The sequence below is a fragment of the Scleropages formosus genome, chromosome 23 (genome assembly GCF_900964775.1).
Source record: "Scleropages formosus chromosome 23, fSclFor1.1, whole genome shotgun sequence".
Taxonomy (NCBI): Eukaryota; Metazoa; Chordata; class Actinopteri; order Osteoglossiformes; family Osteoglossidae; genus Scleropages; species Scleropages formosus.
Window position 1 is genome coordinate 22,430,450 of NC_041828.1, and position 13,204 is coordinate 22,443,653.

The window sequence follows — 13,204 nt, forward strand, 5'->3', positions numbered from 1 at the left end:
TCTGCTCGGACTGCTGCCCCCACGACCAGGCCCCAGATAGCGGAGGAAGATGAATGAATGAATGAAACTGGATGAAAATGTGTGTGCACTTATATGTGAGTGCAGACTGAACACAGTGCTACTGTGACAAGTGGCCATGGTAGCAACCGCATTCTGAGGACAAATAGGTGCATGGAGACTGTAGGGTTAGGGAGCAGGAGAAGAACTGTCATTGAGCTGGAGAAGGAGCCCCAAATAGTACTTAGTAGACACACACACACACACACACACTCATTTTCAGAACCACTTGTCCCATACAGGGTCGCAGGGAACCAGAGCCTACCCAGTAACACAGGGCATAAGGCCAGAGGGGGAGGGAACACACCCAGGACAGGACACCAGTCCATCACAAGGCACCCCAAGCAGGACTCGAACCCCAGACCCACCGGAGAGCAGAACTGCAGTCCAACCCACTGCACCACCGCACCCCCTACTTAGTAGATAGTAAGATGAAAATGCTATGACCTATACTGTGTTTGTCTTCTATATTTACATTTACATTTACATTTATTCATTTAACAGACGTTTTTCTCCAAAGCGATGTCCATCTCAGCAAAAATACAATTTGTGCATTACATTAAGAAAAAGAAACATCGCTGCAGACATGTGATTCTTAAGTAAACCTAGTTTGTTACCTTCCACTTGATGCACCGATGTTCATTGCTCGAGTAGGTGCATAAAACGCAGGATAGATGAATCCTGATAACCTTCCTACATTTTTTTTTTTTTTATGAGGTACACAAACATTCACATACAGCTACAGTACACAAACAGTCACATACAACCTCTACAACCTCTACAATCTGAGTGTTGGTGTTTGTTTCAGGTATTGTTTCTTGGTATTATTTCAGGACTTCACAGTACATACTTTAGTTTGATGTGGCCACTGTGTTCACAGAATATTTTATTAAGCCACACCAAATTAATTTGAAATGTCAAAATATAAGGTATCAGGGGATATCTGTGAAATTCACATGCAGCAGACAATGTTGAGATGCTGCAATTAGGTCACGTTTAGGAAGGAGCTACATGAAAATGTCAGTAGATAAGAGAAGGGATCAGCCAAGGTCATGAATAATTAATGATGTTTTGGGGAACTACACAGAGAGACTGGGATTCTAAGGCATGGACACTGGAACATGTGAACACAGGAAGAGCATTCATCGCAGCTGACAACCCATGTGTTGTCCATGGTCCTGAAGATGAGCTCCACACACAGCTACACTTTACTTACAGTTGCAGCAATGGAAGGTGCCAGCAGGCAGTGATCTAACACATCGGTATATTGCATTGAACATTTTTCCATTTCCTTCTTCAGCTCATGAATCCATTTACATGAATGAACCTGACAGCTTTTTTAACATTTTTCTTATATTGCAGTTTCAGCTGGAAGATGTATCCGGTTGGAGCCAGTTATATATTACATCTGCAAAATAGGACTTTGTCTCACATAAGGAGCAGGCTGTATAGTAATCAAAAGCACACTCTGGAAAAGTCCTGCTGTCACAACCCCAAGCAAAGTACTTAACCCTAATCGCAACTTTAAAATATCCAGAAGGTAAAAAAACTGGTCACTCTGAGTAACAGCATCAGTTAAGCAATATGCCAAAAAAGAATCTGAATATTTTATGATGAGGTACAGATGGCCTAATCTAAAAAAATCATGAGGCATCCAGACTGAAGTCCTGGGGGATAGGACTCGGAAGGGGTTTCAAAGCCATGCACAACCGCAAACTGTCAACTTCTATGACTAAGAGCAGGATGTAAGAAGAAAGAGGAGGATGCTCATAGTACAAGAGGAACACACAGGGACAAAGTCTTCAATGTTAAAAAGGTTTATTTCGACAACTGTCCAATTGCTTATCTCTGGTGTAGTCAGTATTCCCAAAAAAGTACAAAAAAACTGCAAATACATCAAAGGATTAGAAATCACATCAATGGAAACCAAGACACATGTTTTTTTTTTATATCAATCCAAGTTTGTTCCAGATACCTATACATACTCACAGAATTAGTCAAACATCAAAACCTTGCAGGAACATTTGTTTAAAACTGCTGCTTTTTTTCTCTAACTTTTTTCTTTGCATTTTTCTTCTGTACAAAATACACCAACGCATGCCATTACGCAATAAGGCAGGGGAGAGTGCGAGGTCAAGGCTGTAGGGCAGGCCACAGCAGCACAGGGACGAGGGCCAGGGGTTTCCGAGACGACGTGACGTGGTTGCTGGGTGGGGAAGGGTCAGGGTGGGTGGTGGTAGCGACAGTGCCACCATGTGGTCAGAGGTCGGTGCTACATCATGTTGTTCTGCAGCGAGTTTACATCTGAGGAGTTCTCCTCGCCCACCACCTTGTTCTCATGTTTGGGGGTGAGTGAGTTCTGGATGTTGAGGGGCTCATCCTCAATGGGCGGGGGGGCCTTCACGGGGTCCTCCAGCTTGTTCTGGATATTAGGATCATCCTGTGGGACAAGACCCCTCCCATTAGGTCCCACGGACAAAGATGTGCTGCTAACACTCTGCTTTATCTGTGCACACTGAACAACACTGTATCCTACAGCAGACATTACAAATCAGGAATAAGCTACAGAATGTACAATAATAGTACATCTGTAAGGACTGAGAGGAATTTTCTTGATCCATTTTATTTAACAAAAAACCCTCATCAATTCAAATTGTTTCTCTACAGTCAATATCTAATAGTAAAACCTTTAGAGGACAGAACTGAACCTGAAGGAGTTCTTGCTTCTATTTCTCATTTAAGGCTGTTATTTTTATTAAGAAGCCTATATGTACTTTTGCTATCAGTCACTGAAAGTTCGACTTTCTGAAGCCTGCTTCTGGGGTTCTTTATTTTCATTTTCAGCCTGCAATACATTTCTGTTGCAGGTAATAATATGCAAACCTGTCCATCCTTAAATTTGATGTGTCCAGTTAAATTAGGACACGCTGTTGCTGTGATCTTTTAACACCGACCTGCAGCTTCAGAATGCTGCACCATCAGCCATATTGTATGTATCTTGCCAGGCAATTGATTACAAGTAATATCTCTCTAAACTGTAGTTGCTATAAAAAAATCTGAATAGTCTAAGTCTAACTTTCTGTTCAATAATGCCCTTTCCAGGCCAGGATCCCAGGAGCTGACTAACCAACTCATCAGGTTGCTATGGGCCTGACCAGTAATAAATGGGAAGCAGAAATGCCCCAGGTGTTCCAGATGCCCTGTCCAGGCACCAGGTGCTAAAGGTTGGAAGCCAGCTGCAGTTGTCAGGCCATGCAACCATACAGCTCAATAAGAAGGACTGCTAAAGTACCATGGCGGAAAGGCAGCTCTGTTGGTTTTTAGTCTCCCTGTGCAGCCAGACCATAAACCCCACTAACTCTCCTTTGACTTATGTTGCCTAGTAATATCCATCACCTGAACTTCTTCATCTAATGATTCAACCTGGCAGTTAAGGCTTAAACAGAAGGAAGTAATCTACTGGCAATTTTAACTGGCTGGAGAGCCTGTTGCCAGTGTTGTGAGACCACTCTTGCGTGGCAAAAACTTGATAAGTAGGTAGAGAACCCACCACCATCCACCATTCCAGAACACACATGCACACATGCAAACATGCTGAACTCCACTCCCGTGCCATCTCCACATGCAGGCTCCATGCCAAAATGTATCTCACACCATGTAGAGCACCTGCAATGACCCTTCTGCATTACTTCAACAAGGACAACACTGCAGTGGAGCAGCTGACAGGATATTTCAGCATAATTAATAAAGAAGCTCAACAAAGTAAAAAATAAAACATTTCCATTTGTGTTGCAAAGAAGAGTGAAGAAATGCCTTTGAGCTATGAAATCTTCCTGGTCCACTAGAGATGTCTACTGAGGAGCAATGGTCCTGTTGTGTCATTTTCATGGGGAAACTTTCACATCTGAGGACAGGTCTGCATAAAGTTTTTATGAGTCATATTTCCCAACTGTCTAAAAATGCTCAGACATCTTTTCATTACCTTGATATCTTTCAGGAAGAAAAAAAACAGCTATTTAAATAGATTTACCCCTTTAAGTTGTGGCTAGATTGTAACTTCAGGGAGGACGTGGGTTAGCCCCACCGAGGTGCCTGTGGAGTAGGGTTCTTCTTTTCTTCCATCAGCATGAAACTGCAAAATGTGCGTTTGAGCTTGTTGGGATGCACCATTCTCAGAGCATGGTTTTAAATAGGGAACTGGTGGTGTGGGGTGGTGTCAAGGAGATGGCTCATATGTGCAACCCATTCTTGGGCCTTTGACAGGGAAAAAGGTGGAAATCATCTGGGGAAAGCTCAGTAAATATGTGATGGAAGTGTCACATCCAAAGAACTAGGCCTGCAGCTACAGGGGGTTGATGAAGTCAACAACAGAGCTCCTAGGAGACAGTGGGCTCATAGTTGATGACAACAGAACTGTTGAGCTTGTAGAGAGAAGACAAAGCGGTGTCACATGAATATGGACAGTCCTAAATACAGTACCATCTGGGCAACAGTAGATATTACAGTGAAGGGATTTGTAACCAGAAGGTTTCAGTCTGAAATCCCTACAGGGGGCTGTTGAGGAGATCTTAGAAGATCTCTCAAACTGGACTTGCCCAGGTAACTGTATATATTGGATTTATTTGTTGGCCATGCTAGTTTCTTGGCATTAAAATAATTTATGAATCCAATCAGTTATCCCTGTGGTCTAGCCACATCATCCATGGAAATGGATGGACTTCAAGCAAAGATTGAACAAAGAAAGTATGGAATTATACTCTTTTAGGAGGCATAAATATGTTAAACAATACTCTATATATAAGTTGCTGGTGAATAACTCCTGCAATTAGAGTAACACTTATGCAGACACCACTATCAGTAGCCCATGGTAGTTGTTCTTCCCCAAATAAGGCGTGCATCAAGTGTTTATGAGTTCAGCCCCACGTCAGACTGATCTCTAACACAGTGTCTGCTACTAACAAGATTCCTCTTCTAATGGGAATATCATGGTCTGACCATTTCTCCAGCTTGCTATGAGTGAACTTCACTACTACGCTTAGTCAAAGCCCTTCAAAAAGTCATTACATCAGTGGATTGTATAGTTGCAAACCCCCTGCAGTTACTTCATGTTCATCATATTTTTCCATGATGGAAATGTGCTCACAGTTTCCAACACTCAGTTAACCTCTGAAAGTACAGCACTTAGAATAAGTCCTGAGCGCCAGTGACAGACAGGAGAGAGGTAAGAACATCTTCCATTCATTTTAAGCCAGAACATGGGAAGCAGTTCACTGTGAGCACAAGCCAAGACCAGAACTGGAAGGATACCAATGTGAGCAGAACTTTCCAACTGTCATGTCCACACCCGCATCGCAACTGACAACACCTGACACCAGTCAAGCACCAGATGACAATTAGAGCACCTGGCTTTAAAAGACCCTCCTCATCTCCTTCGCACTCGTGGAATCTCACTGAGACAACTGTTCCTTTTGCGGTCATGTCCTGATCACCTTCATTACTAGTCCCAGTTCTTTGTTCCCCAGCTTCTGACCATTCGCCTCATCTCCCGACTACGTCCATGGATCCTCAGTCCCTCTCTGACCGCTGATCGACCAACTCTTCGCTGGTCCCCAACAACAAGAACTCGCCTGACCCCTTTGTTTCCTGACAAACGATCCTGCACTTGGGTCCAGCCATCCCCACGTCCTCTGTTTCACATGACACCATCCCAAGGATGAGTTATAATACCATTAACATATTACTAAATTCCAAAATTTTTAAGAGGGAAACAAAAGATTTTATGGTCCATGCAAAACACTTGTGCCTGGATTGAAAGTTGAAATAAAAAGCCCACTGTTCCAAAACTGGATATTGATCTTCCCATCCCTAGACTGAGTGCACACAGCACTCTGAGATTGACTGGGTCACATGAAGGTTACTGGGCACTGAGGTCGACACCTCGCATTGCTGCTGGCACTGCATTGATCTGTGACAGTTAGCATGAATTATTTTTCATGGGCAACAACAAAGTAAGACAGTGTATTATGGCTGGTGAATTTCTTCTTTACGAGGAAACACCTGCCTACCATTTATAAAAGCCCTGTGACAGTTCAGTAGGAGTCAACTGCGTTTGTATCGTAGCAAGAGAACTTCATCTCCATGTCTGAGGCTTAACAACACATCTGCAACACGTGCATCACATAGTGTGTGTCAGATGTCAGCAGACAGGGCTGCTAATTCAATCAAGTCACACACAGTGCTATTACTCATCGCAGTGCATTGCCAGTGAAGAGGGTCACATCGAGCTCCAGAGACCATTTAGACAAAACGAGAGGGAAGTCAACATCAAAGAGTTCATTCACAGCACAGATCATTAGAGCTGCTCTGTCAGAGTCCTATATTACATTTTAAACCACTGGTTAAATTAGTTCTCAGTTTGCTGCATCTCCATCTCTATATAAGGGATGGACAAAAAGGTTGCTTATGAAACTGACTTGGACCACAAAATTCTATGTTACGTAGTGTCTGTGGTGGGTAGGGGCCATGTCACAGATCACATTTTTTCTGACAGGGTCACAGTACAATGACAAAAAACACACTCTTGGGTTGTGAGGCTGTTCATGATCGTCATGGTTACAGCACAATGAGAGGAGGCCAAAGTGTGGAGTGTTTGTTCTTGGGAGGGGGTCATCTTACCTCACAGTCGGGCTCCTCTTTGGTCTTACACTCCCAGGTGTATCTGTTCATAGTTTTCTGGGAGAGTGTCAGGAGAGGGTTACACTTCTCCAGAAATAAATATCATCATCAGACAGGAAGATAGAGATAGAGACTGAGGCAGGGGGCCCAAGAAAAGAAAGTGTTCCACAGTGTGCATGTGTGGATGTGTGTTTGCATGCATGAGGCGGGGTGAAATCATCACCTGTGGCCAACATGGCCTTGACATGAAGCACTGATTTCTGTTTTCCATATTTGCCTTGTTTGGGTACTATGGCAACAACCTCATTACTCCCAACAAAAGGTTATTTTTAGAGTTTATGTGAAAACGTACTCCCACAAGCTGCTAATTGTACAGCGGTGATTTATTCCCAAAAGATGAACAAGTCATCTTTGATTTGTTCATTACTCATCTTACTTCAGCATTTTTTTTCACTTTTCCACTCCAGAAAAACACACACACACACACACTTTCAGAACCGCTTGTCCCATACGGGGTCACGGGGAACCGGAGCCTACCCAGCAACACAGGGCATAAGGCTGGAGAGAGGTAGGGGACACACCCAGGACGGGACGCCAGTCCGTCGCAAGGCACCCCAAGCGGGACTTGAACCCCAGACCCACCGGAGAGCAGGACTGCGGTCCAACCCACTGCGCCACCGTGCCCCTCTCAGAAAAAAACAGTATATGTGTATTTAGCGCACCACTGTTTGCTAACAATTGGGTACAGCTGAACTGTACTGCCAAGGTCAACCAACTAAGTCATGTATGTGGGAGCAGTGCTCTGCACTTGAACCAGGGATTAAAGTACATGGTGAGAACCTTCAGCTCTGGTACTGCAGAACCCTTTATGGTCATGTGGGACTGATATTAGATGGTTAAAAGCAACCAGCTGGTGTGTGTCAGTGGGGAGGGCTGTGTTGTCTCACCCCTTACAGCCCTGAATCAGCGCAAGAGGACCAGTGGCAGAGCGAAAGTCATCAAAGTCATTTTCTGATCCACAGAGGTAACATTATTTTGTGCTTCTCCTTCATATTGTGTTCAGTGGCTGTTATGTGCTATGACTCCTGATTGTGGTACTGTGGTAGTGTTAACTGTGGTATCATATTACAGCTTATTTTCGCACAATCAGAGTAATGGGGTGGTGGGGCGTTCAGTCATGCCATATAAATCATGTATATGTTTTTTTACATCATTTCAACATGATATTGATCTTGTTACATGTAAGAATAAGATTTAACTAAACACAGCATATAAAGTGCTGGGTAATGTATAAAATGATTCTTTACCAGTTCTGCTTTTAGTAAAATATTTTTGCTGTAAATGTTTGCAGATCCCTGGGGGGTGCAGTGGCGCAGTGGGTTGGACTAGGTCCTGCTCTCTGGTGGGTCTGGGGTTTGAGTCCTGCTTGAGGTGCCTTGTGGCAGACTGGCATCCCGTCCTGGGTGTGTCCCCTCCCCTTACGCCCTGAGTTGCTGGGTTAGGCTCTGGTTCCCTGCAACCCCGTATGGGACAAGCAGTTCAGAAAATGTGTGTGTGTGTTTGCAAATCCCTTGAAGTAAGATATTTTTAAAAAATTATATTTCATTTTGCACAAAGTCCTACTGGGAAGGAATCAGTGGTGCAGCAAGTAGCACTGCTGTCTTACCTCACTTGGGTGGTGCAAGAGAACATGGGTTTGATCCCTGCTCAGTCTCTGTGGCATTTGCATGTTTGTCTCATGTTTGCATAGCTTTCCTTCCCCAGTCCAAAGACATGCTTATGTGACGCTGAATTGATTGGTTTGTGTGTGTGAGAGGGGGATGCAGTGGCGCAGCGGGCTTGGCTCAGTCCGGCTCTCTGAGGGGTCAAGTCCTGTCCTGGGTGTGTCCCCTTGTGCCCTGAGTACCGGGTTAGGCTCCAGCTTGCCGCGACCCTGCTTGGGACAAGTGGCTTCAGCCAGTGTGTGTGTGTATGTATGTGACAGGGTGTGTTGTGCTGGTATATAAACGAGTGACTTACTGTAAGCAATGTACTATAGTGTATCTAGCATTGCAAGTCACCATGGGTAAACAGGTAGGGCTGATACTACTACATAGTTTTCATTACAAGTCACTTTGCAGAAAAAACATCTGCAAAATGAATAAATGCAAAAATGATTATCTTAATGGGTGGGAAAAGGGTGGTGAAATGGCAATTCTTTCTAATTCTCTATTTCCAAAAATAAATACTTTTATGTTATGTATTGAGAGTAAAATGCTTGAGAATCACTTTAAATATTTAAGTATTTTTGAATGCGGATTTTGGGTTTCATTTTGCCTTAATTACTAATGATAATGTATTATGACATATTAGAAAATGGTGCAGCGTTTACAAAACTTCCTTACCAAACCTGTATTTATGATAAAATATTTTTAACATTTTTATCTACGTAACTTCAAATACTGAAATAGTTTTTTTTTTTAAACAAACTGTTAAATTTCACCAGTTTTTTTTTCCCTTTTCTTTGAAAATTCTGAAAATACTTAGAATAGTACTTTGATGCACTAGACTGTCTGGATATTGTAGTAACTGGTGGCCTGAGCTCTGGTCATGCAAGTGTGAGCTGTATCCTCACAATGTAGGCCACATGTGGTGGGTATTGCTGACCAGGACTCTTGGGGTCTGGAAGAGCAGTACCAGGCTGAGTGGGGGCCCCTGCTGGAGAGAACTACTCTCTATATTAGTGCAGAAAAAACTGCTCTCTATCTACTTTAGTTTCAGGTTTACATTGCAAGCAGATGTTAGACGTTTATCCTGACTGGCTGGGTGCCTCAGATCATCACAGGCTGACAGATTTGTGCATTGCTCCACCCATTACCACCCTCTTACCCTTAAATAAAGCCCCAAACCTTCAAACCAGGACCAGGATAAACTGGTAAAACAAGCAGGCAGACAAACAGGCAGACAGACGGGCAGAGAGACAAACTACAGCTCATACGCTGAGCGACAAATAAGTTGCAGTCTCCCAGAAGCTCTTGCAAGGGTCAGAGGGAGGCCTTTTGGGAAGAGCTACACATGCAGGAGGTCATTAGCAGGAGGGTCTCTCCAGGGCAGCCTGGCCAGTGATGAGGTGCTGAGAGAGCCTGTGACCCCACCCTGAGCTCTGGCCTCATTGTCTCTCTGTGTGTGTGTGTGTGTGTGTGTGTGTGTGTGTGTGTGTGTGAGTGCATGTGTGTACGTGCACCCTCAGCCCCAGCTAAGAGACCCCTTCTTAGGGCTCCATGCTGATCTGCAGGTGGACTGGCTCTCTGAAGTGGCAGACAATAGGGTTCAATGAGTATGACAGCCCATAAAGGCAACCCACACAATGCCAATGTTCTACAAAGAAAGCACTCCATGTCTGCGTGCTGGAGCTCTGCAGCCCAAAGTCAGGGCATCTAGACGGAAGGCTCGTCAGGAGACATCTGGAGATGGTTTAATCACAAGATCTCCTGCTTCCAAATAGAACAGTAGACCAATCAGTTAAATATAAATCATAAAGCCTGCAGCTCATATTGTTTCAACGTGCATCTTGTGATGATGGACAAACCAGGTTTTGTTAATTTAAGAAGGTTCAACGTACAGTCTGATCCATGTACGTCTTTCCTGTTTTGGACCTGTAACCACCACATGGTTACATACTCAAGACCCATGTTGGTATGGGAGGCACAGGCCTGCCCAGGAAAGAGCACTCATGCAAACCCATGCGGGAGACGGGACAGAATGCGAGAGAGAGAGAAAGAGAGGCACATTACCTGACAGATAATGTTATCATAGTAAGCCAAAGCACGGGCATGAGGGAGGGTTGGAGGGGTCTCACAAAGTTTCCTTACATTTGGGTGGGAGCCCTCAGCGATGGTGGACAGTGAGAAATTATCATTGTGCTGCTCCGACGTGGGACGGTACTTACTGCTGTTGGGGGGTGGCAAGGGGGTGCAGAATGGAAGTTGGGTGAGATGGAGGGAAGAGATGGGAAAGCAGGGGGATAAACAACATCGATTTAAAAAAAAAAAAAAAAAGTCAAAGCAGAGGGGAGAATCCCACATGAAAAGAGGTGAGATTTGGGGGAAATAGGAAGATAAAAGGAGTGGGAAGCGATTGATTGATGGGTGGAGGAAGGAAGGGGGTCATGAGAGACAAAAGAGAGAGAGAGAAATGCAAGAAAAAAGCAGTTAGTATACTTGCAGCAACTGGGGTCACACACAGAAGGGCGGTTGGCCACACAACCCCCCCCATCAACAATGGAACATTGTCATATAACCAATGATCACTGGCACTACGGCATGCCATGATTGTTACACTTACCGCACAGAGTGGCCAAGTCACTGTTTCAAACTCTACATGGTCATGTGACAAATAAAGTGACAATGCAAAATGGCAGCCATTGTGTTTCGCATGACAATGGAGTATACCAGCTTCGTTATTCTACTTCATTATCCTTAACATTTACTCTTTAGCATATATTCTTATTTATCTACTGGGCATCCTTTCATTTTATTTGTTACAGAGATTACTATGAATTGGATGCTGTAGAAAGCTCCAGAAGGAAAGCACCTCTGTTATGTAATGAAATTCCACCAGCTAGGATTGGAGGCTAAAAGGCTTTGGATGGGTTATATTCTTGGGACAAGTAGTTTCAGAGGTGCATTGTGTGTGTATGTGTGTGTGTGTGTGTGTGTGTGTGTGTGTGTGTGTGTGTGTGTGTGTGTAGTGATGAGTAACACCCGGTCAGAACATTATGTAATGAACCAGTTTTCAGCTTCATTGTGCCTAATCACTGAATGTTCAAAGAACACAAAACAGTCTAAAGCGATCAACTGCAACACACCTAGTACAATGGATAATGTTTACAATTATAGTAAATCTGTGCCAAAAAAAGCCAAATATGGGAGTGCCAACTATCCATCCATCCATCTTCCTCCGCTTATCCGGGACCGGGTCGTGGGGGCAGTAGTCCAAGCAGAGCCCCCCAGACTTCCCTCTCCCCGCACACCTCCTCCAGCTCCTCTGGGGGAACCCCAAGGCGTTCCCAGGGCAGCTGGGAGACGTAGTCTCTCCAACGTGTCCTGGGTCTGCCCCGAGGCCTCCTCCCAGTGGGACATGCCCGAAACACCTCCCCAGGGAGGCGTCCAGGAGGCATCCGGAACAGATGCCAGAGCCACCTCAACTGGCTCCTCTCGATGCGGAGGAGCAGCGGCTCTACTCCGAGCTCCTCCCGGGTGACTGAGCTCCTCACCCTATCCCTAAGGGTGCGCCCAGCCACTCTGCGGAGGAAACTCATTTCTGCCACTTGTATCCGCGATCTCATTCTTTCGGTCATGATCCAGAGTTCATGACCATAGGTGAGGGTAGGAACGTAGATCGACCGGTAAATTGAGAGCTTCGCCTTAAAACTCAGCTCCCTCTTCACCACAACAGACCGGTACAATGACTGCATTAATGCGGTCGCCGCACCGATCCGTCTGTCAACCTGCCGCTCCATTTTTCCCTCACTCGTGAACAAGACCCCGAGATGCTTAAACTCCTCCACTTGAGGGAGCAACTCCCCCCTAACCTTTTTCCGACTGAGAACCATGGCCTCGGATTTGGAGGTGCTGATTCTCATCCCCGACGCTTCGCACTCGGCTGCAAACCTCTCCAGTGCATGCTGCAAGTCTTGATTCGATGAAGCCAACAGGACCACATCGTCCGCAAAAAGCAGAGACGAGATCTCGCGGCCACCAAAACAGACACCCTCCGTTCCCTGGCTGCGCCTAGAAATTCTGTCCATGAAGATAATGAACAGAATCGGTGACAAAGGGCAGCCCTGGCGGAGTCCAACATGCACCGGGAACAGGTCTGACTTATTGTCGGCAATGCGAACCAAGCTCCTACTCCGGTCATGCAGGGAACGAACAGCCCGTAGCAGCGAGCCCCGAACCCCATAATCCCAAAGTACCTCCCACAGGATGCCATGAGGGACACGGTCGAATGCCTTCTCCAGGTCCACAAAACACATATGGACTGGTTGGGCAAACTCCCATGAACCCTCCAACACCCTAGTGAGGGTGTAGAGCTGGTCCAGTGTTCTACGGCCAGGGCGAAAACCGCATTGCTCCTCCTGGATCCGAGGTTCGACTATCGGTCGGATTCTCCTCTCCAGTACCCCGGCATAGACTTTCCCAGGGAGGCTAAGGAGTGTGATCCCCCTGTAGTTGGAACACAATCTCTTAAAAAGAGGGACCACCACCCCGGTCTGCCAGTCCAGAGGCACCATCCCCAAACTCCACGCGATGCTGCAGAGGCGTGTCAGCCAAGACAGCCCCACAACATCCAGAGACTTGAGAAACTCGGGGCGGATCTCATCCACCCCCGGAGCGTTGCCACCGAGGAGTTTTTTGACTACCTCAGCAACTTCAGCCAGGGTAATGGACGAGTACCCCTCCAAGTCCCCCGGCCTCAGCTTCCTCTACGG

The 13,204-nt window shown here is 45.5% G+C and overlaps 1 protein-coding gene across 5 annotated transcripts in view; it reads right to left on the reverse strand.

The window, feature by feature from the left end:
• Positions 1-1,999: 1,999 nt before the first annotated feature.
• The window catches only part of LOC108927972 (chondroitin sulfate proteoglycan 5-like), a 49,604-nt gene continuing 38,399 nt past the window's right edge, over positions 2,000-13,204 (reverse strand). The window contains exons 4-6 of one of the 5 annotated variants that reach the window (XM_018741685.1): positions 10,584-10,662; positions 6,733-6,789; positions 2,000-2,497 (exon numbers count right to left, since the gene is read on the reverse strand). In XM_018741685.1, the coding sequence (XP_018597201.1) occupies positions 2,330-2,497; positions 6,733-6,789; positions 10,584-10,662 (304 nt within the window). In that variant the 3' untranslated portion in view covers positions 2,000-2,329. Of the gene's footprint in view, positions 2,498-6,732; positions 6,790-10,505; positions 10,663-13,204 lie in introns of all 5 variants that reach the window. The other 4 variants (XM_018741684.1, XM_018741686.1, XM_018741683.1 and 1 more) reach the window with 4 other exon arrangements.